The sequence below is a fragment of the Dermacentor andersoni genome, chromosome 2 (assembly GCF_023375885.2).
Source record: "Dermacentor andersoni chromosome 2, qqDerAnde1_hic_scaffold, whole genome shotgun sequence".
NCBI lineage: Eukaryota > Metazoa > Arthropoda > Arachnida > Ixodida > Ixodidae > Dermacentor > Dermacentor andersoni.
Genome location: NC_092815.1, coordinates 72,759,602 through 72,787,149, shown reverse-complemented (window position 1 = coordinate 72,787,149; position 27,548 = coordinate 72,759,602). Strand labels below are relative to the sequence as shown.

The window sequence follows — 27,548 nt, the reverse complement described above, 5'->3', positions numbered from 1 at the left end:
CGCATTCTTCCAGCATACCTTCTTCGATTCCTTGAGTAGGGGAACGCGCACACGATGGAGCCGTTCCGTCTTCAGCGCCAATTGCTGGTACGAATCGTACCCGAGGACCGTCTACGTTCCTCTGATTGCATTCAACGTGACGCAGGCCTTTGAGGAAGGCGACGTCGACTACGTGCAGCTGTCGCGCTTGGCGCCACGACTGAGCAGATGCCTGCTTGACATGCTTCTGGAGGAGACCAACTCGACAGATGACACCGTCCATTGGCTCACGGAAGAGACCCAGCGGAGGCTGTCTGGGGTAGAGGAGTGCCTGCGAGGGCGCGCGGAGAGCGTGGGCTTGGGGCGGCTCCGCGACGTCCTCGCTGCGCGCGTTGCCTTCGGTCTTTTCCGAAAAAGCAACGCCGCTGAGCACGAGCTCGCGACGTCGCTGCTCGATGGCCGCGTCATGACAGGCATCCAAGTATTCTTTGTCTACCTAATGCTTCAGTCCTGTGAAAAGCTCAGTGATCCTGACCAAGCCTGGCCGACCGGCGTCGACGACTGGAGCATCGCGCTTCGCGATAGCGGCGACTTCGCCAGCGCGTACAATTGTACAACGGGCTCTACCATGGGGAGTGCGAAGCGAAGCTGCCTGCATTGAACAATACGCAGTGGCCTGTTCCGAAGGTGGGACTTGATGTCGAGCACTTCACTTAACGTTAACGAAGCTTTTCTTTCGTGAATTCGCCTTTTTCGATTTTAATCTACTGTAATGAATAAGATATGTTGGTGCTACTTTGTACTAAATTTTAGTTTTCTTACATTCTATGAAATGATTGAATATGATTGAATGAATTCTTCTTTTGATGCAGCGAAGAGCTGCTTGCAATCTATTGAATTCTTGGCGCGAGATTTCTTTCAGTTCATTTTAGGACGGCATATACTTACACTACACGAAACACCTCGCGTGCGGGTTTTAAAACTGTATCGTCAGTATCACGACCAACTATTTTTGTCGTCAATACACTAACTGCCAATAACACACAACTTGCACGCTGTGCACAATCGTGACTTACAACAGCGTGCCGCGTATGGATCGGGTGAATCATGAACATTAAGTGTGATGGCGTATCCGGGTGAACACCTCGCTGGTCGTGTAGGCTTCCTAAAACTCGTTGAAGGACAGTAACACGGTAACGGTGCAGCCCGGTCTTCAGGATAGACTGCAAGCGTGCGGAAGGCACTTTTACCAATACACGTGGTATTGCTTCCCGAGCGTGTAAATGGGATTAGCCTGGGAAGCCGCTCATGGGGGATTTAGTACCTTAGATCACGGTTCGATCAGCTTACGAAATTAACCGGAAAAGCTGTGAAGTGCACGTTAGCGAAACGTTTGCGAAATTTTCGAAGACCCTTGCTCCCGTACCTTTTCCGGAAGCCACGTTGAAAGCTTTCTTTGGTTTTAAAAACAGTGTTCGATTCGGCTCTCTCTAAGGTCACCACGCTTGTTGATGCTGCGAAAAGCGTATCGCGTTGTATTCTCCAAAGATGAAGAGTGCGTCTACTGCATGCGCTTTGCGTCCGCCGGTGCTTGGTGCCCGTTTAGTACTGTGGACGCTTGAACAGGTTTCCGGTGAGAAGTGTCTGTTCCTGTTATCCCCACTGCGAAATTCTGTGGCTGTTTGCCTATATCGTCAAGACGTCTGTGTGCTCTAGATACCTAAGAGACGTCATTATACAGGGTGCTCTTCGTTTAAACCATACAATGAGCGCATCGCAGTCAATCAAGTGCTCTTGCAGACGAGTACCTAGGTGAGGCAGACATACTTTGCCGCCAATAACGTGAGGTTCAGAAGACTAATTAACGAAAATTTATTAACTTTTTTTTAAATGCCTTGGGAGAAGTTGCATAAATGGCAAATTTGGAGGCAATGACATTTTTATCCATACCCATCTTTTAACAAAGTTGAAAATCATACCTAATTCGAGATATTCATAATCAAATTCCAAAGTTTAATCGAGGCCGTGTAGAAACTGAGCGCGTCCCACTGCGCGTCAGATAGCTACGCCCCACCCCTTAAAAAAAAAGTGCGCGGCGAAATTTGAATGATAGCCCTTATTTTATGTATTTCAGTAACCATTTTTGTCCTTTTTTTAGTATTCCCATCAATGCAAGGCTGACTATAGTATTGAGCGCTACTTTATCTCATGTATTGACAGTTTATTTTTCATCATAGTTTATACATTTATTTTCACCCGCCGTGGTTACTCAGTGGCTATGGTGTTGGGCTGCTGAGCACGAGGTCGCGGGATCGAATCCCGGCCACGGCGGCCGCATTTCGATGGGATAGAAATGCGAAAACACCCGTGTACTTAGATTTAGGTGCACGTTAAAGAACCCCAGGCGGTCGAAATTTCCGGAGTCCTCCACTACGGCGTGCCTCATAATCAGAAAGTGGTTTTGGCACGTAAAACTCCATAATTCAATTCAATTATACATTTATTTTCCTTTTCTTGTGTTATTTATTTATTAACTAATTTATTATATTTTTTCAATCATATTACCACCCGATTCGGGGCCTATCCCCCATAGTGGGTTTGTGCCATGAATTGAGGCTTCATCATCATTATCATCATCATCAGCATCATGCCGCGGCAAATCCTGACCCCACGTGCTTGCCAGGCAAAGCGTGCCGCATCAGTAGCTGCTGCGACCTGGCCGAGACGTTCGGTTTCCAGCTTCCTCGCGCTTAACGTCACGGGGCGTTTTGGTCTTAAAAAAGAATATTGTGTCGTCATCATGTCTCGCAGTGTTCATATGGTCCTTTGTTGCAAACACAAAAGAACCGTCAATGCTTACTTATTTTATTTCGAACTATCCCTCATGTTCATCTTGCGAAGGTATAATATAGGGAAGAAAATGAAGTACTCTTACAGCAACAAATAGGTAAAATAACAGGAAATGTAATGTAAGGTGAAATGGCTCTTGATTGCCACCATACGTGCCACATTATCTAGTGTAGTGCATAGTTTCTTATATACGGGGTGATCATCTTTAAGTTTCCCAGAATTAAAAAAAATATCACCTGTGGCAGATAGCATAACTATTGCCCTTGAGTTGAATTATTCCATTAGGCGGGCATTACTAGCACGAGAAACAGAAATGCATATTCAATTAGTCAACAAAAGATTACTAATTAACTTCTGAATTAATTGCGTTATGGCACGTATTGCAATTTACGAATTCTAGCGTGTGAGTTTGCAGGAAATATCCACTTGGATCTTCAGCATGACACCAGTTCCGAGATATTATTTCTCAAAGGGTTCTTCTCGATTATTACATAGCGAGGGTCTCGAATCCGGCAACACTGATGTCTTCAGGTGGCATTTGTGGGTTTACTGACCGGTTGCCTTCACCCAAAAAGATCACGCATATAGTTTCTCACATAACACCTAAAGGAAAATCTGGCGCCACCGCCTACGGGAGTTTCTTTAGGGGCGCCGTGCCGTCATGGGAATGACGGTATATGTGTCTGCGAGGCTCGTATTGGCTGGTGTTGTAAGAGGCTTCGTCTAGAACGTGGATTTGGCTACACAAATAACACATTCTGAAAGTAAAATCTTCATAAACTATTTCCATTCAAGCAAATTGCATCTTTACTCCCCTACAATGCATGACGCAGGGAAGCAAAGTAAGAACAGACGACAAACTGTTTCAAAGTGAGCGCGAATATTGTCGTCTGTCCACCAACTTTAGCGGCCCGATGATACTTTTTACGTATCATATAATTGTACATGCAATAACAAGTTCTTATAGTAAAAGAAATATGTTTTTGTGTAATAATAAAGCTAAAACAGCTTTTTGCGTGCTGTTTTTGTAGAAAATCAATCATTGTGACAGACGGAACGGTGTTTGCCTGGCTCTCCGAGAACGATGCCACTCCGAAGTCACAATATACCGGCATTCCCATGCATACCACAGCGCAGCAGCGCCAGATTTCCTTCTAGGTAATATGGTGAGAAACTCTATGAGATCACGTGCTCGTGACGCCTGCGGCAGGAAGGATGTGCCACATCCGCCGCGAAAGTTTGTGAGCGGTGGCGCTAGCTAACATTCCAAGGGTTCTAGCAGGAAACATAAATACCCAAGAAAGTAAAAGGGAAAACGGCGCAGCGGTAGCTCAATTGGTAGAGCATCGCTCGCGTAATGCGTAGACATGGGATCGTTCCCCACCTGCGGCAAGTAGTTTTTTCATCCACTTTCATTTCCATTAATTTATCATTTCTTTAATTCCTTTAGTAAGTACAAGTAATTTCCCTTATTTTGTCCTTGGTGTCAATGTTTGTTGGCTTCTTATGATATGATTAATAAAAATCGGGCCCCTCGGTTACCCCCCATTCTTCTCGTTTACTGGCGTTCTATAGTTATTTTTGTGCCTCAATGCTTTAAAAAGCGTTTTGTTCAAAAAGTAAGTGGAACAACAGTGCATATTGTCACGAAATTAGAGTTGAACACGTGTGAGTTTGATGGTGCATATTTCCAAACTGGTGTCATTCTGGAAATTCATTCCAATGGATACGACTTGCTAACTCACCGGTGTTGCGGCTCGAGGTGGCGTTTGGGCATGGAATCCACCAAGCCCATTGATGAACACGTCCGGTAGCAGGAATGAAGGAAAAAGGGTTTATTTTACGTTATTTAGACTGGCTCCAGATACGGAAGCCCACTCCACGTAGGAGTATATTAAACGTCCGAGTTCACATCAGGACGTACCAGCACCACTCCCCACTGCACCAACGGTCTCCGCTTTTAAAGCAGTCGTCTTCCCTATAGGAGTCTAGACTAGGGAATCTGATGACTATATCTGGGCCAATCACACTCGTCGAATCAGTCGCAAAATGCCTCTCACGGTGTCGCACCGTCCCGTCGGACTTTGCCTTTATGTTGCACTTTCGCCCCTGCATATGACACAAGCGCGTAGCAGTCTGGGAATCCGAGGTCGACGCTGTTCCCGCGGTAGCCTTCGACGACGGCCTCTTTCATCAATTAGTTTAGCTTGTCAGGGTCAGGGTCAGGTAGAGTGACCTTTGCGGTAGTTGTCACCTCGAAGTGGGCTCCTTTGTTTACGCGTCGCAGTCTATGTCGGGCGCCGGCGTCAACTGGGAGCGCGCTGATGAAAGGATTGCCTCTTGGAAGACGTCTAAGGAATGCTCACCGCCGTATTGAGACGTAACACCGGCTACAGTTCGTAAATTGCAATATGTGCTGTAAAGTAATTAATTAAGACTAATTGGTAGATTAAAAATTAGTTGAATATGTCTTGTTTATCGAGCAAGTAATGTTCGCCTCTCTGTATAATCCAGCTCAAAGACTAAGATTATGCTGTCTGCAACAGATGATCTTTAAACATTTCGGAAAACATCAAAATGATCACCCCGTGCAACATGCCCATGAGTGACAGCAAAGCGTCAGTGAATGATTGTGCCGAGCCATGAAAAATTTATCTATCTATCGACTGATGTTCACGAGTTGTTAATTTCCAAAAGCCGAACGCCAGTTCTTTTTAGTATACATTTCCTACCGGCGGGTCCCTGGAGCAAGCTGTAGTAACCCACTGGTAAAAAAGTAAGCTGGCGTCGAAGGCGTCGCCTTTTTGCATCTCAGGGTGGCGCCTAACCGGCCATGGGTGGCGGCGGCTTTTGCAGATACATGGAGATGCGGTATAATCCAGCTCACTGTACATTTGAGTGCCTCTTCCAATCTGTCGTCAAAGAGGAGAGACATAAATAAATTTAGTTTAAGCAAGAAAGTATCCCCATGTGCATGAAATCGTACTATTATACCCGGGCAAAGGGTGAAGTAGGAAGAAAAAAATGTTATGAGGAGTGGCAATGAAGATAAGAAGGCATGACGTCAATGTTATTAAAATCCCATTAATATCGAGTTCCTAGTGTGATAGCCGCGACATGCTAGAACGTAGCAGGACAAATGTATCTGTGCAGCAATGTCATACCAAAATTGTTAGCTTGATGTATGGTTGCTTACAATGGGTGTCAACGGTGAGGCGCACCGACACTACTCGGCACATCGAATCCTGTTCCAAGTGTGCATGGGAAACTAATGAACGATGATCAGTGGCAGGTCATCCATTGCATTCGAGCAGGCCACTCATTCGATGCATTTATATGCCATGCGTGTCCGTATTGAAGCTTGAGGAGTTCGGGAAGGGTTTGGAGTGCGGATGATGAAAGCGTCAGTAAGCTTCATAACACGCTTTTTACGTGTTCTGAAGCAGAACATGTGTTTTCGAAAACAGAAACACGGGTTTAGTCTGGGGTTAAAACGGGAAAAGATGTACAAATATAAAAGGAAGGAGAATACAAAAATGATCTGCCCGGTGCTTTCAGGTTGCACAAACAACAGACAAGCGTCTTCGTTATCGCACGACCCATCCACGGCATTCTCCGTTCCTTCCCGAAAGCCTTGCTTGGGACGAAGTAGGCGTGTACGCATAGTGCAGGGTGAATGCAACTGGAGGCTTACGGCGTAAGCCAGCCTGACAATATAAAAATGAAGGTACGCAGAAACGAAATTCCAAAAAGTGCACTTTCATGGTCACAGTCTTCGCATCTCTCTATTTTCACGTGACTGGTTCATTAACGACACTTGTGTGCATGCTTTCTGAAGTTCGCCTATTCACGATAGATTGCGTTCTCTTACGCATAATGTACAAAAGAAAGGTCTAAAAAACGAACTTCGTGGCTTGTGTCACCACCTAGTTTCAAAGGGAATGGTAATATGACCATCAGGACCAACGTGCTCTGCTTATTACTTTTCCTAATGTATACTACTCTGCAGCTGAGCTGAGAATGCAAAGAGGCTCACAGACACGTGAAGTATTGATGTGAACTACGACAAACATTTTTTTTTTCATGAGTGATATTATCCTATTCCCACTGAACGTGCCGCAAAATGCGATGGCTTTTAAAGCAAACAGTCGACAGATGCGGTTGATGCAGTTCAGTTTCAGCGATTCCTCTGTGTGTGAATGTAGTTGCCTCAAACAGGTAACGGTGCTTTTTGTGTGGTTATTGCGGTTCCAAGAAACCCGGTTGCCAGAAAAAGCACAATGAAAGCTTTGATAAAAGTGAGAGTAACCTTATGTATGAGTTACCGTTGTCCTGTGGCAAAAAATGCATTGGCCATGTCAGAGTTTGAGCGGTCGTAGTTGTCGGGAGGACCTTGGAGCGACAGGACTAGGCGAGCAGAATTTATTTTCAGGATTTACATTTAAAACAAGACATACTTCATATACAGCAAACAGCTTACGAGCACACAGCTCACGAGTACATTTCGAGCACGACAACGAGCACGCAGCTCACTAGTACATCTCGAGCCTGACAACGAGCACACGACGAGCACACTCTCGCAGCCGACAACCGCTGCTTATAAGCACTTGTCCCCCCCTTGATTCCAAGCGAACGGAAACATTCGTCCAGTCATCGTTCGACGTCACCGTTCGACGTCACCGAAGATGACCCGCCCTTTTGGAGGAGGCGGGCTCACATACACGTGTTGCACAGGTTTCGGTGCCGCACAGATTTCAGTGCGGCACACACACACAGGTGGCACGGCCTAGTCAGGCAAATGTTTGCCTTTAGCCGTGTCCCCTAAGACAATCTGTTCGTTGTCTTAAATAAATCAATAAAGAAAGAAAGAAAGAAAGGTGTAAAGGTCCGGAGCCGACGTCAGAGGGGCTTCGTAGAACTCTGCTCCGTCCCGGGTGGCGCTGGCGGGTAGCACATTCCTGAGCTGACCCCGCGCCACGTGGCTGCCGGTTATTCGCAGTTCTCTGAAGTGCGCCCCGTCTGGTTGGATTGGAACACGTGCAGCGGGCTGAAAGCTGGCACGTTGTCACCCCGTGCAGCCATTCCTAACAGCCAGACGGGACAGCACGCAAATCTTGTTCGAACAGGAGGCACGGGCCATCCGGCATTTCATTGCAGGTGCGATCCCATTTGCACGCAATGCAACGTGATCTGAATAAGTCCGACGCAAGCAACTAACAAAATAATTGAAGTGGCGAAGATTGATAGTTTGGGTGACACGTATCTTAGTGTGCCTTGAATTGAACTATCCAAAATCAGATTTTCTCAGTCGAATCGAATTATGTAGTTGTACGTGCCGAAACCACGATTTGATTATGAGGCACGCCGTAATGTGGGACTTCGGATTAATTTTGACCACTTGGGGTTCTTTACAGTGCACCTAAATATAAGTACACCAACATTTTTTTGCATTTCACTCCATATAAATGCAGCCGTCGAGGCGGGGATGGAACCCGCGACCTCAACGTGGATTGTTATTTTTACTTCTCATTTGCGCAGAAAGATACATAGAGAGACACCAAAAATGAGCTATCCGCGTCACTCAAAACGAACATTACTGACATCACTTTGAAACCATTATTCTTTTTAGGAATAGCGTACCCAAGCGACGTAGCGTATGCAGAAAGACAAACTCCATTTTAGACACTTTGCGTATATTTTGTAAGCCCGGCGGTTCGCGTCCCCTAAATTTGGGTACACAAAATCTAGAACTCCTTATTGAGGTCTCTCTACGGGTTCTTTACTCTGTGCCGATGACAGAGTATAAGAAAGCTTGTTCTTGCTCCCTTCAACTCGTAACCTTCACTAAGGAAGAAGAGCTATCCAGACACGTTCTGAAACCATGGTGTGTACACACCCTTTGTCTTAATAAGAGAGCTCATCTAAGCGATACGCTGCAGGGATACCATCAGTTTAAGTTTCTTTTTTCAGCAAAAAAAAAAATGTTTGAAGTGCAATAACACGTCCAGCTCGTTTAACAGAGCGTAATTAAGAAGCTTGCCAAAACAAATATTTAAGCACATTCTGCCAAAGTTTACTCGAAAGGAGAAATAATGAAGGGGAAAGGGGAGGAGTGCAGGAAGAACTATTTGTGCGAACACCAAAGCAGAAGCAGCAGAGATAGAGTTATGAAAAAAAAAAAAAAAGATTAGCAAGAATTGCTTCTGTTTTGCTGGCATAGCCAGATAAGGTATAAACAGAACCATAAAAGAAAGGAAAGGTAAAATGATTAGATTTCAAGCCGTTATCCTATAAGGTGTTCCGAGAAATAGCAGCCGCACTGTCTTGAACGGAAGGGAGAAGGAGAGATAGTCCTTAACGGGAGCTGCAGATGTCGGCCTATGCATAAGGGCAGGCATTGTCTTGTACGAGGCTTCCACTGCACTGAGTGCCCCGTCCACGTCTCCTAGCAGCTTGACGAGACGGTGATGGAGAGGTTTTTCTCGTTACGCTTGATGAACGATGCAGAAGAGAGAAAAGCGAAAACTGATGGCGCGAAAGCTCCCTGGCGGTTGCTGTTAACGCCAACGTCGCAACACAGGAAGCGCGAGTGTGCGCACTTTCTTCCTTCGTTTCTTTTTCTTTTTTGGGAGTCCATCACTTGCGGGCATGTTAGTCATACTTGATAATCAGGCTAACCACTTCGTTCTTTTGCTGCATTTGTGGCGGTGGGAGGCGTTCGAGAAAACTACAGCAAGCAAGCGACAATAATTTCTGAACCAAAAAATAGTAGGCAAAGTCCGTTGCTTTGAAGATGGTTTGCCAGTGAAATAACGACTGCCAGCTTATGGAGACTGTCTTTATTCTTCTTGAGCTACAAGCCATCCCAGATGCGATCATAGATGTTCAGAACTTGACCTACATTGATATTGTTTATACACACGGACTATATCAACGATGTAAAGCATTTGAATCAAGTTAAAAAAATAATGTGTAAATGGGAGGATTCATATAGTCCTCATGTCATCGTATTTCACCATCAAAGTTCACTGAGTGAATGACCATGGTCACAACCACTAGAAATATAGCCATATATCCCTGACTATTTATTATTTGACTATTCTTCTTCACCTGAATGCTTGCCTATTTACCTTACCTCTGACCCCGGTCAACCTTCGGGCCCCCTTTGGACACCAGTGGGACAACCTTCGGACACACGTGCTCTAATCTCCCCGTGTGTGTGCTCTCTTTCTCGTGATCTAACTCAGGTGGAGGAAGTCTCTCTCCAGAAATTTCAGGCTGGGGCAGCCCTTACCGCTTCCGTACACCTGAAGACCTGTGATGTACCCATTGTACTAATCATCATCATAATTAGCATCGCAATAATCGCAGTCACCATGATCATCATCATAATCCCCATCAGAGCGGCTCAGAATAATTTATATAGATCACCACCACCACCACCACCGCTCGTCATCGTCGTCGTCGTCGTCGTCGTCGTCGTCGTCGTCGTCGTCGTCGTCGTCGTCGTCGTCGTCGTCGTCATCATCATCATCATCATCATCATCATCATCATCATCATCATCATCATCATCATCATCATCATCATCATCATCATCATCATCATCATCATCATCATCATCAGTTTTGACACACTTTTAGGCTTCACTGTGCTCGGGATCAGCCCACGAAAGAGGCTAGAGGCTGGAAACAGACATGCGCGATACGGAAAAGCGGTGGCAGCTCACCTAGATAGACACTCTTCAAAATGATGCGTCTGAAGGTCGCCTATACTACTAACTACTATTTGGTAGGAGTTGCTATAGATCCGACGCCACAGAACAAAAGGTCTATGAAATAAAGCTGTTAAGTACCCCAGATGATGCAGCGGCGTCTGTTCTATGCTTAAAACCAGGCCGCAATGTTTTAACAGCGCACTGATAGGATAACGCGAGGGGTAGGGACCCCGATCCTATAGTATCTAGACCACCGGTTCTTCTTACTCATATCCGTAGCCTCTTACCTAAAAAAAGATAATCTCTGCAGCTTAATAAATGATTGTGATGCAGACATAAATGCATTAAGTGAAACATGGTTGACGAGTAAAGTAACAAACTCTTTGAGTTATTCCGCTGTATGGTATGATGAACTTTATTTAATGTCCTGAAGATCAACCCTTAGGTTGACGCAGGCGGCTCCCACGTCGGGACAGTAAGGTTTAACCTTACCGCCGTATCATGGGCCTTCTGGACGGCCTGTACTTGATCGGAAAGAACTCCACTGTGTAGGACTCGCCGCCACCAGTCTCTCTCCTTGACACAGTCTGTGAAAGTCACAGGGCACTGCCAAAGCATGTGATCCAGAGTAATGATGCCATTACACTTCTCGCAATTGATTGGTATCTCTCTTTCAGGATATATCTTGTTAATAAAGTTTGGACTTGGATAAGTTCTTGTTTGCAACAATCTCAGAGTCACCGCTTGAGCTCTATTGAGCTTAGCGTGTGGCACTGGGAATTCCCTTCTGTTCATGTAATAATGCCTCGTGATTTCATTATATGTTAGTAATTGGTCCCTGTTCTCCTCCTGTATATTATTAAGGTCCTGGCCGCGTAGTGCACGGATAGTAAGTCCTCGTGCAGCTGCGTTAGCCATCTCGTTTAAGTTCTTCCGAGATGGATCGACAGACCCCATGTGCGCAGGAAACCAGCGGATTTCGATCTCTTGGCTGTCCAACTCACCGATCAGCTGGGCAGCCCTTTTGGTTACAAAGCCATTGGCAAAGTGTCTAATAGCCATCTTAGAGTCACTGTAAATCTTCGTCCACTTATTATTCCTTAAAGCCAATGCTATCGCTACTTGTTCCGCGACTGTCGTGTCTTTAGTCATGATTGTAATAGCATCCCGAGTGAGACCATCTGCATCTACTACTACTGCCGTAAAGGCTTTCTTTCCTCTGACCCACGCAGCATCTACAAATGCCGCATGTTCTCTGTCGTGTTCTATCTCTTGCAGGAGAGCTTTGGCCCTTGCCTTTCGTCTTTCCAGGTTGTGCACCGGGTGCATATTTCTGGGGAAAGGAGTCGTCTTGATTATCTCTCTTATGCTATCTTTTAGTTCTACTGTGCCTTCACCTGACATTTTGGATTCGGTTGGACACCATCCTACCTCTTCTAGTATTGCTCTACCTGGCCTTGTTCCAGAGAGCCTCTCTCTGTGGGCAATTTGCTGAGCTTCTATTATCTCGTCTATTGTGTTGTGGAGCCCCAGTTTCATTAATTTGTTATCCGGGGTGTTAATCGGTAACCCCACTGTTGTTTTGACTAGCCTTTTAATTAATCTGTTCAACTTGTTTAGCTCTGTCTGTGTCCAACTGAGCATCCCAGCTACATATGAGAAGTGGCACAAGGCGAAAGCGTGGACCAGTCTCATGGCGCTCTCCTCTCCCAGCCCTCTGTGTCTGTTACTGATTCTCCTTAGCAGTCTTATCACCTCCACAGTCTTGCTAGTGATGTGTCGTATTGTTCTTCCATTTGCCCCGTTTGCCTCCAGGAATAACCCTAAGACTCTTACGGATTCTACTTGCTTAATAGATTCGCCTGCCTTCGTGGTTAGTACTAACCTGGGTTCTTCCTCGGGAACGTATCCCCTCGGTTTTCTACCCCTTCTTCTGTTCTTGAGTACAAGAAGTTCAGACTTATTAGCAGAGCATTTGAGTCCCATGTCTTCTAAAATAGACTCTACCTCATAAATGCTCTTCTGAAGTCTGCTTTCCGCATGTCCCATACTTCCTTCAGCGGTCCATATAGTCACATCGTCTGCATAAATGGTAAAGTGAATGCCCTCTATCCCTTTTAGTCCCTTTGCCACTTTTGACATGGCCAGGTTGAAAAGCATAGGTGACAAGACCGACCCTTGTGGTGTCCCTCTGTCACCGAGATCAATCTTCTTTGATTTAATATCCCCGAATCTAAGGTGAGCTGAACGATTGCCAAGAAAGGCTTTGACCACTTCATAGAGTTTTCTCCCCAATCCCAGTTCGGAAATCACTTCAAGTATTGCTCTATGCTTAATTCTGTCAAAAGCTTTTTCGACATCCAACCCCAAGAGAGCTCGAGTGTTTTTTGGTTTAGCCAATAGCAGTTGATGTTTGATTAACAACATGGCATCTTGTGTGGACAAGCCTGATCTGAAACCAATCAGATTGTACGGTAGGATGTCATTGTCCTCCACATATTTCGTTAACCTGTTCAATATGACATGCTCCATTGTCTTCCCTAGACATGATGTTAACGAAATTGGCCTCAGGTTATCCAAGTTGAGTTGCTTGCCCGGCTTTGGTATTAAGATAGTACTGGCCGTCCTCCATTCTTCTGGATATACCCCATCTTTCCATAGCTCATTAATGTATGTGGTCACATATTTTATTGATTCGTCGTCCAAATTCTTAAGCAATCTGTTAGAGATGCCATCCGGGCCAGCTGCTGACCTACTATTCAGATCATACAGTGCCGTGCGTACCTCACTTTCGGTGAATTCCTGATCCATATATTTGCACTCTAACCCTAAGTAATCGGGATAACTCGCATTCTGATCTTCTTTCCTGAGAGGCAAGTATTTAGCAGCCAGTCGCTCCATTATGCTCTCTGCGCTTGCAGTCTGACTTTCCTGGTGTACCAGTTTCGCCACTGCCGTACGTCTATTCGATTTAGTGCCTTTTTCGTTGAGCAGATGCCTGAGCAGACTCCAATTGCCTCCACGTTTTATCCTTCCGTCTACACATTTGCACACCTCATCCCATTTTTGTTTCTGCAAATATCGTGCGTGTTCCTCTATATTCTTATTGAGCTGAGCAATTCGCTTCCTAAGTCTCCTGTTTAAGCGTTGTGATTTCCGCTGTAATAAAAATCATAATATTTACCGTACTGATCGCGCTGACACATTAGGCGGTGGTGTTTTAATTGCTGTTAATGAATGCTTTGACTGTTTCCCTGTAGCCATAACATGTGACATTGAGCGTGTATGATGCTGCGTTTCTGTAAATTTCAAAAAAGGTTGTGATCGGTGTTTGTTACCGAGCACATCATCTGCCCAACTTAGTGTGATAGCATGCACGGCTTTTTATGCCAGATAAGTGGTCGCTTCCCCGGAGCGCCAATTTTATTTATAGGCGATTTTAACTTCCTCAACATTTCCCGGTCAGACACGTGTCCTTTACAACTTCCGCGGAATCGACGCGTTTTGTCGACGTATGTGCAGATTTCAACTTGGTCCAGGTTGTTACGTCCCCTACACGCGTAACGAACGCCACGCCATCTCTTTTGGATCTTGTTTTAACGTCATCAACAGATATATCTAAGGTTACACACTCACCCGGCTTGAGCGATCACGACGTCTTGCATTTTTCCATTAACATGGCAATTATACAGTCCCAGAACAGTATTAAAACAATTCGTGATTATAAAAACGGCAATTTCACCACTATCAATTACGAACTTGTTCTTTTTCTCCATAATTTCCTGCCTAGTGTTGCCGAGTGCTCACTGGATACTAATTGGAATATATTCAAAGGAAAAATTCACGATCTTGTCAACAAGTTTATCCCGAAGAGGCGCGTTTTTTTCGAAATAACAATGCTTCGTGGTACACTAAATATTTGAAACGCCTAACAGAAAGAAACGTCTTTTCGCACAGCTAAGCGGATGCAAAGCCAGGATAAGTGGCCTGCTTACAGAGGAGCTGCCTCGGCCTACTCATCTGCGATAAAGCATACTAAATTTTCTTTGTTCAATAGCACCCTTCCTAACATGCTTGTAAGTAATCCAGCAAGCTTCTAGAATGTGGTAAGGCCTAGTGAATCGAAAATTATATCACTTAGCACGTCTTCCGGTGAGCCTATATCTCGGCAGCACTGCGAAAATAATGTCTTTATAAAAGCTTTCAAACTTTCAAGACATGATAACGAACTTCCAAGGCTATAACACTGCAATATTTTACCTATGGATCGCATACTTTTTAGCTCTACTGGCATAAAAAAAATAATAGACAGTCTCAAGCTTACGTCTTCTTGCAAAATAGACGACATCATGACGAAATTTCTAAAAAAAATACTAATTAGTATTCCTCTATCATCTTAGAGAGTATTTTTTCACAGTCGTGCCTGTCTTCATCTTTGCCCCGTGACTGGAAAACGGCAAAGATTATTCCGATCCACAAATCTGGCGAAACTCACGATCCTATTAACAACAGGCCCATATCGATTACCTCAGTACCGTGCAAAATAACGGAGCACATTATATTTTCTAACCTTGTCAACTTTCTTGAAGGAAATAATTTTTTTCCCTATTTGGAAAATTCTTTTCTTGTGAGACTCAGCTGGTAACTTTTACTAGTGACTTACATGTATAGCTTGATAGCGGTTTTTTGACTGATTGCATATTTTTTTATTTTTCGAAAGCTTTTTGACAAGGTTAAACATGTATTGCTCCTACACAAACTAAGCGCACTAAACATTGACCCGGGAGTACTTAGCTGGATCCAATCGTTCATTTCGTCTCGTTTCCATTTTGTTGTAGCTAATGACAGCACATCTAATGCGACTCCAGTTGAATTCGGTGTTCCGCAAGGGTCTGCCCTTGGTCCTCTTTTATTTTTAATATACGTTAACGGTTTGCCTGATAACATTTGCTCACAAATTAGTTTATTCGCTGACGACTGTGTTATATATGGAAAAATAACTAATGCCTCTGGTATAACTATCCTTCAATCAGGTTTAAATAACATATATAATTTGTGCCTGACTTGGCCCATGGAGCTCAACTATAATAAACGCAAATCTATGCGCATTTCTTGTTCTAACGCAACTTGCCCTACCTACGCCCTCAATGACTGCCCCCTTCAATCCGTTACGTGCTACCGTTATCTTGCCATTCAAATAACTAGCGATCCTTCTTGGAAGCAGCATGTACAATATCTAATGTCTAAAGCTAACCGCTCCTTAGGATACTTGAAGAAAAATTTTTCGCGGACGTAAGTTGTACACAACTTACGTCCGCCCCCAATTAGAATATGCCTCATACGTTTCTGATCGTCATCAGATCGCATTAATTAACGAAATCGAATCAGTACAAGATCTCTTTGTTCCTTTCATCCTAGCTAACTACCATCACACTGCTAGTGTTACATTAATGAAGAGTACCTTTCAAATCCCATTATTATCTCTTCGCAGAGGAATCACGCATTTTCCTTTTTCATAATATCTACTACCACAACGTATCTCTTCGCCGCATTTCGATCCAACCAGGGCCTCATTATTCAGCTCGTCGTGATCACGTACATAATGTTAACGTACCCCGTCATAACGCCGCTGCGTGCTCACAATAATTCCTTCCTAGGACTTCAATAGACTGGAATAATCTATACCTACATCATTGGTAAGCATCAGTGACCGCACTCGTTTTAAGAATGCACTAATCAACATAAAATAATGTATGGTAGTAAATGGTATAATTACATACTTATTCGTGGACATTGCCTGCTTGGTAAAGTGTACTCTTTGCGTATTTAATTAATATTATGCAAGTGTTTTTTTGCGGTTGTTATGTAAATATTACTAGTTCTTTTTCAATATCTTCTTTTGTTCCCTGCACTGTGAATTCATAGAACTAATCCTGTATTTTTTACTCTTGCAATGTGTTCTCGCCTCTCCCCTCTGCGATGTACAACTATGTACCCTGAGGGCCTCACAAATACATAAATAAATTAAAGAAATACGCTTCGAGAGAATACCAACCATACCACCCTCTTTGCCTCGTGTAAGCTAGCGCTTTGAGACGGTTGGAGCGTACGCCACGTCGCCTTTCCAACATTTTGCTGATAAAAACGAGAGCGTACAGGCTTTAATCATCCCTAAAACTAACTGTACCGCCTTCGAGATCAGCTCAATTCGTAACGTAACAAGTCGTGATGCTTCTTCGCCGGATTACAATAAATCCATCGTCATGCCATCGAAGTCGCCGTCATGGTCGCCATATTCGTCTTCGGCCCATCGCATTGTCGTTGTCGTCACACACACGCTCGCGTCACACGCAGAATTGCGTGCCTTAAGAAGTTTAATTAGGAGGTTTTACGTGCCAGAACCACGATCTGATTATGAGAAACACAGTAGCATGAGACTCCGAAAATTTGGACCGCCTAGGGTTCTTTAACGTGCTTCTAAATCTAAGCACACGGGTGTTTTCGCATTTCACCCCCATCGAAATGCGGCAGCCGTGGCCGTGATTCGATCCCGCGACCTTGTGCTTAGCAAACAACACCATAGCCTCTAAGTAACCGCGGCGGATAATTGTGCGCCTTACATGCACATGTAGCGCCCTCTATTAATGCTTTATATGGAACCTCAAACAATACCTGATATCCAAGCCTGCGCAGTGCTTCGCATAACGTTGTTTCCCAATGTGCGTGGGACTGCACGATTTTGTATGGGTTAGCTCTCTAATATGCCATTTGGTTCTGCGTTCCCTCCATACTCTGTTCTCCTTTGGTTCTATAGTGAAAAAGGAGAATCGGATTGGCAACTTATCGTTGAATGGGCAGGGGCCCCGAGGGATGGTTCCCTCCCCCTCATGCCCCAATCTTCAATCGCCGTGCCCGTGCATGCAAATGTTTTCTAAGGATTTGTTCATGCAACGGTTGACGTCCTGTTCAGCATCGCAGACGTCGATGTCGGCAGGCATTCTATCTCTTCCGCACAGTCAAAAACGTTTCTGCGCGCGCACTCGCAACTAGCGACATTGCTTCAGGTAAGACGCAGGCGTCAAACGTAATCTGTAAGCTAGCCCCCTCTCTACTATATGCCTCCACACCGCGCAGCGACGGGACGCCTCCGCAAGCCCGGCGATGTCTTCAGGCCGATAGCTTTCATAAACTCTAGAAGCGCACTGCCGCCTGCTATTCAGAGTGCAGCGCTGCCTACCATTGAATGCGGCCGACGGGCACAGCTTGGCTTCTGCTCGGGCGACCCCTTTCAGGCAACATCCCGGTGTCACTGCAGAGAGAACTGGGTTGGAAGGCTGCACGGACGCAATTTCCTGAGCCGCCACCGCGTCAGCAGGGCGGGCGCGTCCTGAAGAGACTTCCAGGAGCGATGCCGCGCCGACGTGTGGGCTGGGCAGGGCGATGTTTGCGCAAGCAACGAGCATAGCATCAGATAGGAGCTGCTTTGGAAAACAAGAAACGAAAAATTGCGAGCTTGCGCTCGGCGAATAAAAAATACGGAGGTTTTGATAACTCTGCGTCGCTAAAACGGTGCAACGTGACGACAGCTGCTGCTGCCGCCGAGGGTTCGTGAGCCCGAATAGCCCCCCCGTACGTGCGCTGGTGTAGCTGCTTACAGACGTGCTGTGCAACGAATAGCTGCACAATGCCCCCTCTGCTTAGCCTCCTCTCGTTTCCTACGAAGTCGAATTGCGTGTAGTTTTGTGCAGAACCTACACAAGCCTGTGCAATCATGAGTGAAAAGCTGCTGCAGTACGCTAGCTGTAAGGGCGTCTTGTGCGTATTCTTAACAATGTATATTTAAATAATCACAAAGAGCCTAAAGAGCTGATAAAGTTGTGCATTCCTGTCCTGTTATATAATATCTTCTCATTCTGTGCACTCTTGGAAGTAGTGCACCGAACCGATCTCGAAGGCGGTGTTATCGCTTACGTGTAGGCACGCACGGATGAGCTGAAGACTGTGTAACAAACCAATAATTTGCTACGCAATTCGCTTAATTGTGAGAGCTCTCCGTGATTGTGGGGCGCCTTGGCACGTACCCGCGAGGAAAAGGTCGGCCAGACAACCAGCGTCGACTGCTAAGCGCGAGATGTTTTTATTCGAAGCGAATGACTTTGTGAACTCGGCAACTCCGACTCGACGACAATAGCTCTAAGCTTTGGTAACACTGCACGGTGTTAGGTGAGAGGGAGCTGAAGCGAGAGTGCAAGCACTTCTCGGTCTCGTTAATGCCCTGAGAAGCACGCCAATGAGCCGCAGTAATCACATCTTTCGTCATATATGTGAAAGACTTATGAGCAAGCGTTCTGCGTTTTAAGATATATATTTACAATATGATTTCAAATGGCTTCAAACGCTGGCAACGAATATATTATTGGGCCTAGAGAATTAGCGAACATCTCCTGGTTTCACTAGAACGGCACGTGCAAGTGTTTGGAGTGCTAAATGACGGCTTTAGAAACTTAAAAAATAACTAAACAGCACCGCCACATCGGGGTGTGGTCGCGAGAAAGCTTACGAAGAATATGCCGGCTCACTCGGAGTGAAGGATTAATTCAGCGTAGCTTTCAATAGACTCGTCACTAAAACAACAATGAACACATCAGTGCATGGTATCGGATAATGTCGAGCAGCTTATTATGGAAGTTTAAGCAGCCAATGAAAATAAAGCATTTGAAATCGAAGCGGATCTCACCATACATGCTGCTGCTGATGATGATGTTCCTCTTTCACGGCGCGTACCCATTAAGGGATAGTGTCGTGCGGCAGGAGGTAGCTTAAAGATAATTCTTAGTTGAAGACGAGAAACGCCAATTAAAAGCATAAACAAAAGGAAATACCAAAAATGGTAGAATAGTGTGCGAATGAGTAGTCGATGTGCTCGCACTTTTCTTTTTCTGGTAGGATTTTCTTGGAGCGTCTGGGATCGGCAATTCCTTGGCTTAACAATTACATTGTGGCTCTTCAGTATAGCCCATTGACTCGTAGCGAATCTTAGAAGGATTAAATGTTGGACTACTTGGGTCTTGCATTGCTTATGTGTTCAAATCGCGTCGCAAAATACAACACACACCGTAAGAGAACTTGTCTTGTCTTCTTTCCTAACACTGACACATACCCACTATTGGTCAAGAAGACAAGCGCTTTTCTTCCTCATCGCTTCCAGCGTGTGCTGTCTTTTGTTGCGCTAACGGGAAGGCTGAAGGACAGACGGACACATCAAGCCCATTTTCAAGCTTTTAACTGCCATTTCTGTAAAACACCAGCATGTGCTTATCGCTCCATGTACTTTGCTAACACAAAGAAATGATATGTTGGAGTCGAAGTTTAAAAAGCGCAAGCCGATAAAAGTGTGCTATTGACGCGGAATGCTAACCGTTACTGCCATCACTTTTCGTTTTTGCCACCACAGTGATGGTGAGGGTTGCGTTGGGCGAATCCGGCTGCAACGAACCATCTTGAAAGCAGAAATCTTGCATAGTCCGAACCGGTACACAATCGGAACGGGCACGCTATCATTTAATAAACATTTCAATTAAACTCGCAAACTGTAGTCCAATAAATACGGTGTCCAGGCCTGATTTGCAAAAGCTTAAAAGACGTGCACTGGAGTACTACAGAAGGTTGTGGATACTGCAGCTTTGATGCCCATAGTAATATGGCATCTGCCGGCTTCAGTTTCAGAACGTGACCTCCACTCCTTGATCGCGCTTTATTGCCCTTCCTGAGGCACGCTCATCCCATAAGTTCGCGACGCGCTATTCAAAGTGCCGCCGCAGCAAAGAGGCTCCGTATGCGTGGGTGGTGCTTGTCGATACGCATTTATTTTTGCTTTGGGGTATAGCGCGCGTGATGTTTACCTTCGTACGGTCTTCGTGCTCTTTTATGTCTCCCACATTTCTGCAGTGGCTGAGAAAATATGCCGACGATAACTTGCTCTTGTCTTTGTTTCTGCGTGTATTAGGACTGTGCCCTCATAATGTTTATGCGGGATACGCGTTCAGCACTTTTTCTTGTTTGTCGCATCGGTGTGCTAAGCTGCAGCTTTCCTCTTATTGGCTTTTAATTAGTGTGAGGGTTATGCTCGCAAACAATGTTCTTATTCCCTGTCTATAATTTAATCGATTGCAAAGTGGGTACATGGATCTTTCTTGCCCGCGGGATATTGATTTGAATATGCATTAGTGATATTTTGTTCTGTACCTCCTATTTTATTAGATAAAATAAAGTTTACTTACGCAAGACAGTTCATACTAAGGTTGCCTAACACAGTTTTACTGTTTTATCTGCGATATATTTGCTCTTATGTGTAACGCAATTTTGATATTAATTTTGATATTTTGATTCGACCAACAAAAAACAGATTGCTATGACACAGAACTGGCAGCAAGAAACAGTGGGTTCCGTTCGTATAGACCGCGCCCGCGCCTTCTAAATTCGCGTGAATCTTTGCCCTAAGTTGCTTGTAATGCAGGTACGTGGCTCTAAAGGTACAAATGAGTAAATTTCTCAGAAGAAAAATTTAGCAGAAGGTTCTACAAATGTCACTAGATGTGGTAAAGAGGACGGCAGTTTTCCTTTCTATCTGCTGAAAGAAGTACTGATACGCATTTCGTTGAAATGCCAATGTTGATTACAGATAGAAATTTCAGGGACAGGCGCACTCCGTAATCACAGGAAGTGAGATCTTATAGAGATACATGGGAAGAGAAGCAGCAACGCAGTCACTCAGTACAAACAGACTACGAAATATTGCGATTTTATGTGAAGAACACGTGAGCGGAGCATTAAACGAAGGATGGTGTCAACGCGCCATCCTAATTTATCGTATTAATTTGCTATTAATCGAGCCTGGCAGGTGTATTTGCTGCAGGGGAAAAAATATTCAGTTCGATATCGGTAGCGCGTCTGTAATCATAAAGGCCAGGGACCAGTTATGTTCCACACTGCCTCATCGGGTTCATAGGGGAACCGCGGGCGCAGCGAAAAGCCGCTGACATTCCGGGGTAGTTTGCAAGCGCGGCGTTCCACTCAAGTTCCAAGCTAGAAGGACCGTCTGCAGGGGGTCGTTTTCCACAGGACTGCATCACCAAAACGATAAAGAAGAGTTGCGTTTCGGTCAGCACTTCGCCGTTTGGCAGGTAGAGCTTCAGCGTCTTTCCGGACCCCTTCACGCTTTTGTGAAAGTGTTCGTACGCGAGAAGAACTGAGAGGCTGCGCTTGAGAATGGCCAGAAGATTCTGCACATTGCTTCGCCGCACGCTTCTCTGTAGACAAGATTCGACACTCTCGAGCTTGTGCCTAGTCGCTTCGTCCAGCCACCAAAACTGTTGGTCGTTTGTGAACGCGGCATCTCCCAGAAGCATCTCCAGAATGCACTTTTGCACACGAAATCCTGCCCTGGAGACCTGAAGAAACTGGGTGCTAGGGTGGGACCAGAGAGTCACGTTGAATGTCAGCAGCGGAACGTACAAAGTTCGAGGGTTCAGCCCGTGCCAGCAGTCGGCGGTGAACATAGACCGCGTCCACTGCTGCGAGTAGCCTCGGGACAGGGAGTAGAGAAAAGTGGCTTCATGAACACCCGTGTACGACTGCAGAGCTGTGTGCGCTGGACGGATGGTCGGTAGGGTTTGCACGTAGGCTTCCATGACGGTGCCGTCACTAATCCACGGTGGTCCGAGCACTCTGAACTGCGTGTTCGTCAAGACATCCCGGAAAGCTGCCTTGGAAAACATGGTGAAGTACGACGAATTCTCCACGCCGCGCAGAAATTCCTGTGCCGCTTCGCCAACGAAATGGGCAAATTTTGACGCTGACGCGTGCAGGTTCCGGTACGTGAAATACGACGCGTACATGAGGGGAGCTAGTGCTTTTTCCACAGCCCGAAGACAAATCCTCCAGCGGGGTGACGGCATCATAGACCTGCCGGTGATGAAAGTGCCGAACTGCGCCAACTCTGTGTGGGGAATGAACGGCGATACCTGTATCATCATTTGCAGCGAGATGAAGTTTATCACCGTGTGTCTCTCGGCGCTTTCTACAAGCTGGATGATCCGCCTTACAAGATTCGGCGATGATATCAATACATCCGAGGTCCGTTTGTCGAAGTATTCAGGCCAATGATCGTAAAAGACACCGGACAGAAACTGGGCGATGGGCGATGAGGAGTTTGCAGTGGAGATGCGAAATCCCGCACCTACTGCTCTGTGACCGATTTCTTTCTCAAAGTCAGCGACAAATCTCGCAATGTCTAACAAGTTCTCAACTGGAACGAATCGTTTCTTCAGGGCCTTGACCGCGGAGAATATAGCGCTTGTGTAAAGCTTCACAACTATGTCGGTACCTAAGATACGATATCTAGAAGCTTCTGGAGGATAAATTGCTAGAATACTCTTTGGCGTGCCTGAAGGAGCGACGGCGACACCCATACCGAGCAAAGCGGAGGTTCCTGTTGCCCGCAGAAGACGGCCTGCAGACTTCCAGATGGACAGGCTACTTCGAACGGGCGGCGTGATGGGAAACGGTCCAACCGACGCATCGGACATTAATTCTAGCAATGAGTCCCAACCGTCGCCTTCGATTTGCCTCTCGTCCATGCACTTATCCATGAGATCTCTGAGCCATGCAAGGCTTTTTGAGTTTTCCGACTTGTTCTCCAACATAGCGTACACATTTTCTTCCAGACTTGCGGCGTGGTCGTCATCTAAAGAGACAAAAGGCGAAAGAGGCGCGTCGGGGTACTGACTCTTCCATCCGTGGCACACGAACATGTAGAAGTTGTCGCACGGTGGGGCATCCTTCCAGGATAGCAGTTGGTCGAGGTATTCTGCATCTTTTAGACAGTTGTCAGAGACGCAGGCCAAGGAGCCCTGCGCGTCGGCTTTGATGTTTCCGTGGGTCGGTGCCAAAACGTACAAAACAACAAGCAGGAGCGCTGCAAAACAGGCAAGCAGAATCAATGCCACCAGGTATTCTTTGAAGCGAGATTCACCTTCGCCATCGATGACCCTGAGGTTTATGTCTGCAATGCTGCCAGTAGCAGATGCAGACAGACCGTTTATCTCGGTAGTCACCGACGAGGATCGCCGTGCCATTCGCGTAGTTCTCGCGTTGGGTGGTACAGCTGCTGCTTCGACGTGTGGTCGACAACGAAAGCTCATGTTCTTGGCCATCCGGGCTGGAACTTCTTCACAGGATCTGAAGATTTCTGTCGTCGTCGTTCCTTGCTCGTGCGAACTTAGTAATTGCGCTACAATGTTAGAAATTTCGTCATAGATAACAGCAGTGCCAGCAGGAATCTCTCCAAGATAACCAACTTCGGAGATCTGTACTGTATCCTCTTGATTCGGCAGCGCTTTCCTCGTGGGCTTTGTCTCTGCCTTTCTTGGCACATCGTTATGACTGAAGGTGAACAACCTCCCAGCAAGGAGATCATCGGACCCCAGAGAACGCTTCCGTGCTTCATCATGGATGACGGAGGAAGCAGACGTGGTGCCGTCATAAGTTGCGCGGCGAGATTTCTTCGCTGAGCAAAGGGCTCTGGGCGCGCCGGGGAGGATTCCAGTGGATGTCACGCGAGAGCCCTGGTTTGTGAAGGACGATAGGCATTGAGCTTGCTTCGAAAGCCCAGGCTCCACGATCTCGTCGTTTAGTGCGTGGACGTGCTGTGTTGCAGTTGGCTTGACCGGTGGTTTGGACTCTGTGGAATGGAAAGACTCCAGCGACGAACTTAGCTTTGTGCTTCTAATTTGCTCGGCTTCTCCAAGTCGATTCCAAGGGAAGGCCCCCGACCTGTGCATGACGGCGGTTTATACTGCTTTCATAGCGCCATTTTTCGGACGCCGAGCCTCGGACACAGTGCTCACTTCTTCTTCTTTAACAATACGAGTTTCCTATTTACACAAGGTGGCGTTAACGAATATATGTCAGAGAACGTAACCACGTATAACGTTAAATTTTAAATAGCATTGAGGTGTAAGTACGTGTTGCGAATTGAGCATAATAAAAGGCTAATGAAAGCCGGTGATTACGATCGCCTTAGAAACTGCAGCACAGCCAAGCTCGTTTGCCTCTTTATTTCAGGAAGCTGACCAGTAACGATGAAACTGCGCAGTTTGAAAAGACCAAGTAATTTGGCCAAGATACAATGAGAAATGCATTCCATTGGAAACGTAGTCTTAAATTAGTTACAGCGATCGAGTGACAAGTTCCAAAATGAAATAATTTTAGGCACATTATGTTCAAGCTAAAGATCGTTTTACAGCGAAGCTGTATATGGCTAGGGTTCCGTGCATTTTTGTTGTCTGTGAACGAAAGCTATCATCATCAGTGGTTCATACCCTGCGTAAGCATTCATGCTCCCGTAAGCAAGCGAAAAATGTAGTGGCTCATAGCCACGTAAGGCAGAAGCTACAAACGCTCGGCAAAATGAAGCGAACAGTGCTTAAATTCTTTCTAATCGCGCATACAACATACAGAACTGCATGTCTAAAACTGTCATCATCAATGGCTCATAGCCGCGTCAGCAATGGCTCATAATCCCGTAAGGAAGCAAAAAATGCAAGGAGTCGTAGTCCCGTAAGGCCCATGGCTACTAACTTTGCGTGGATTAGTTGCGGTGACACCACTCCTGTTGTCGTTGTCGGTGATTTCAATGTGGAAGTGTCGGTACCGAAAAGAGAACCGTTTACGCGATCCATGCTGCAGAGATATCCCTTGCGATGCCACACCGATCCGGCCCAACCGACCACCCAGCGGCGTACGCGCATCGATTTGACATTATCAAAGAATGTGATTGCAGTTGCGAGCGAAATAACGACCACCGACCAAGACAATAAATGAGTGCGCGTTTCTTTCGTCACGATGACCACCCATTAAGACAATAAATGAGTTCATACCTTTGTTCAAAATTATGTGTCCCCTCCGTGTCGTGTGCTAAACAGCTTCGCTGGTCAACCACTTTCACAGAGTGGAATGGCTCATGGTTTTTTATTTTGCTTTAATTTCAGCAATTCAAGGCGTGAGCGTAACCTAAATACCGACCAACCGTGCCCAAGGAATGCGGCATCATGTCATCACGCAATAGTGGGTATAACCTTCTGGCACACTCGCCTGGTCCATGTAGAGCGTCGCGCTCCAGATCAGAGCACCTGGAGGCGCTCGCACCTTCGAGCATGAGCAAGATCTGACATAATGCTTCCATCACGGGGCTCCTACGATGGCTGCAGCTGGACGTTCGGGCGGGGCGGGCTCTCTGTAACTCCTACCTCGAGAGGGCTCCGCATCGTTGCAAACCGAGATGGAACGCAGTAGGAACCAGTCGAATGTACCATTAATCAATGTGATGAAGTGTACAGTAGTCGAACACAAAAAATCACATTTTGCGGGAACGTGAACAGCACGAGAATATGTTCATTCTCTTCAATTATTATGCGATGCTATTAGGTGTCAGAAGTGCCCGATTCCGCATCTGCGTATATACATAGTCCTTCACATGGTTAAGCGGGTTTCAGGTATCAGCAATATAACGCAAAATGAGCACCTTATAGCAATGGTCTATCATGGCGAAATTGGTGAACACTTCATATTTACTAGGGTTTGCTGATAACCTATTCTTCAGCTGGCCTGTGCGCGTCGGCCTTCTTGCTTTTGACTGCAAATTACATTAGTGGGCCAAACAACTACTGCGAATTGCGGTCCTCGTGTTTTGCTGTTTAGATGTGTTGTCAGGTCTAAACCAAATTCAGAAATTGCGCTTCCCAGATTAAGTCCAAGAGGCTGATCAGTGTTTTACTCGACTGCAGCGGCCGTTCCTTTCTCAGTTTTTGCACTGCCGCGCCAACTGGACAAATTTTCACGGGTGACGTTATTTCACCCCTTTCAATCATTCTGATGTCAGCTCTGGTATACTTAATATCATGATGTATACTGGCAGAAGTAAATGTTTTATGAGTAGTGTGCCGTACCGGCTGTTCGAACCATGACTAAGTGATATTGAAACATAGGCTTCTTCCAAGTCATAGTGTCAGTAGTGACGGGTGTCAGAGGACGACCGAGGACATCGTAGCACAGTGAAATTGCGTAACCTTCTTTCTTTACTAGGCGCCTCATTGTTAATAGAGAATTGAAGCGAACTGTTCGTATCTGTCAGGTCAACTTTCAGATCGGCAATTAGATATCGGCGGCTGTCTGAGCGCGTGAAACAAAACTCAAAGGCTGATAAGCGAGCTGGATACCACCCGCTAAATGCCGAATTGTCGTGACGACTGCTCAAGGGCGAAACTCGGCGCGGTCTTCAGCGTTCAAGTTTTGATATCGCACACTCAGGCTGCCGCAATAGCGAGGCACTTTGCATTCAAACACGCTTTTAGACAACACTTCCTATTGACTGCAGAAACAAACAAAAAAAAAAAAAACAGAAAGGGAAGGAGACGTCCTAGTTTTCTTGGCTCAGCAAATGCTCGGTAATCTTTTGGTTTGGTATCTATACACTTGTGTATAATTTGGACGATAGCGTAAATATGCTATAATTAACTCTTGTTCGTTCTACAAGTTCCGTAGTACATCATGAAAATTAGCGAGAGTGCAGCGAGACAATAAATGCGAGACACTAACACATAATCTCGGTCGTAGTTAGAATGTCAATAACTTAAACGGAAAATTTCTCATCACAGTTTATCTTCGTCCACTTTATTACGAACATTGCTTCTCTGAATTCATCGGTGATCCCTGGGAGCAGTTGAAGGCCATAGCGAAGTTCGCATCTCTGGAAAGCACGACATTGAGGTCGTGCGCCGAGCCCAATGTCAGGGTGTCGAGACCACCTTTCTTTTCACAGCGTTGAAGCATCAAATAGACAAAGAATAACTGGGCACTGGTCAGAATCTTGCCTTGTATAAGACGCAGATGTAGGGAATTCGGCGTGCTTTTGACGCTCTTTTCGAAGTGACGAAAGGCAAACTC

The 27,548-nt window shown here is 45.8% G+C and overlaps 1 protein-coding gene across 1 annotated transcript; it reads right to left on the bottom strand.

The window, feature by feature from the left end:
* Nucleotides 1–21,520: 21,520 nt before the first annotated feature.
* LOC126542006 (neprilysin-21-like) lies at nucleotides 21,521–23,758 on the bottom strand. The gene has a single exon (XM_050188972.1). The coding sequence runs from the start codon at nucleotides 23,756–23,758 to the stop codon at nucleotides 21,521–21,523; it is 2,238 nt and encodes a 745-aa protein (XP_050044929.1).
* Nucleotides 23,759–27,548: the final 3,790 nt, after the last annotated feature.

What these genes read in the sequence shown, in the direction of transcription:
- LOC126542006 (XM_050188972.1), bottom strand. Translation starts at nt 23,758, where the DNA reads ATGGCCAAGAACATGAGCTTTCGTTGTCGACCACACGTCGAAGCAGCA.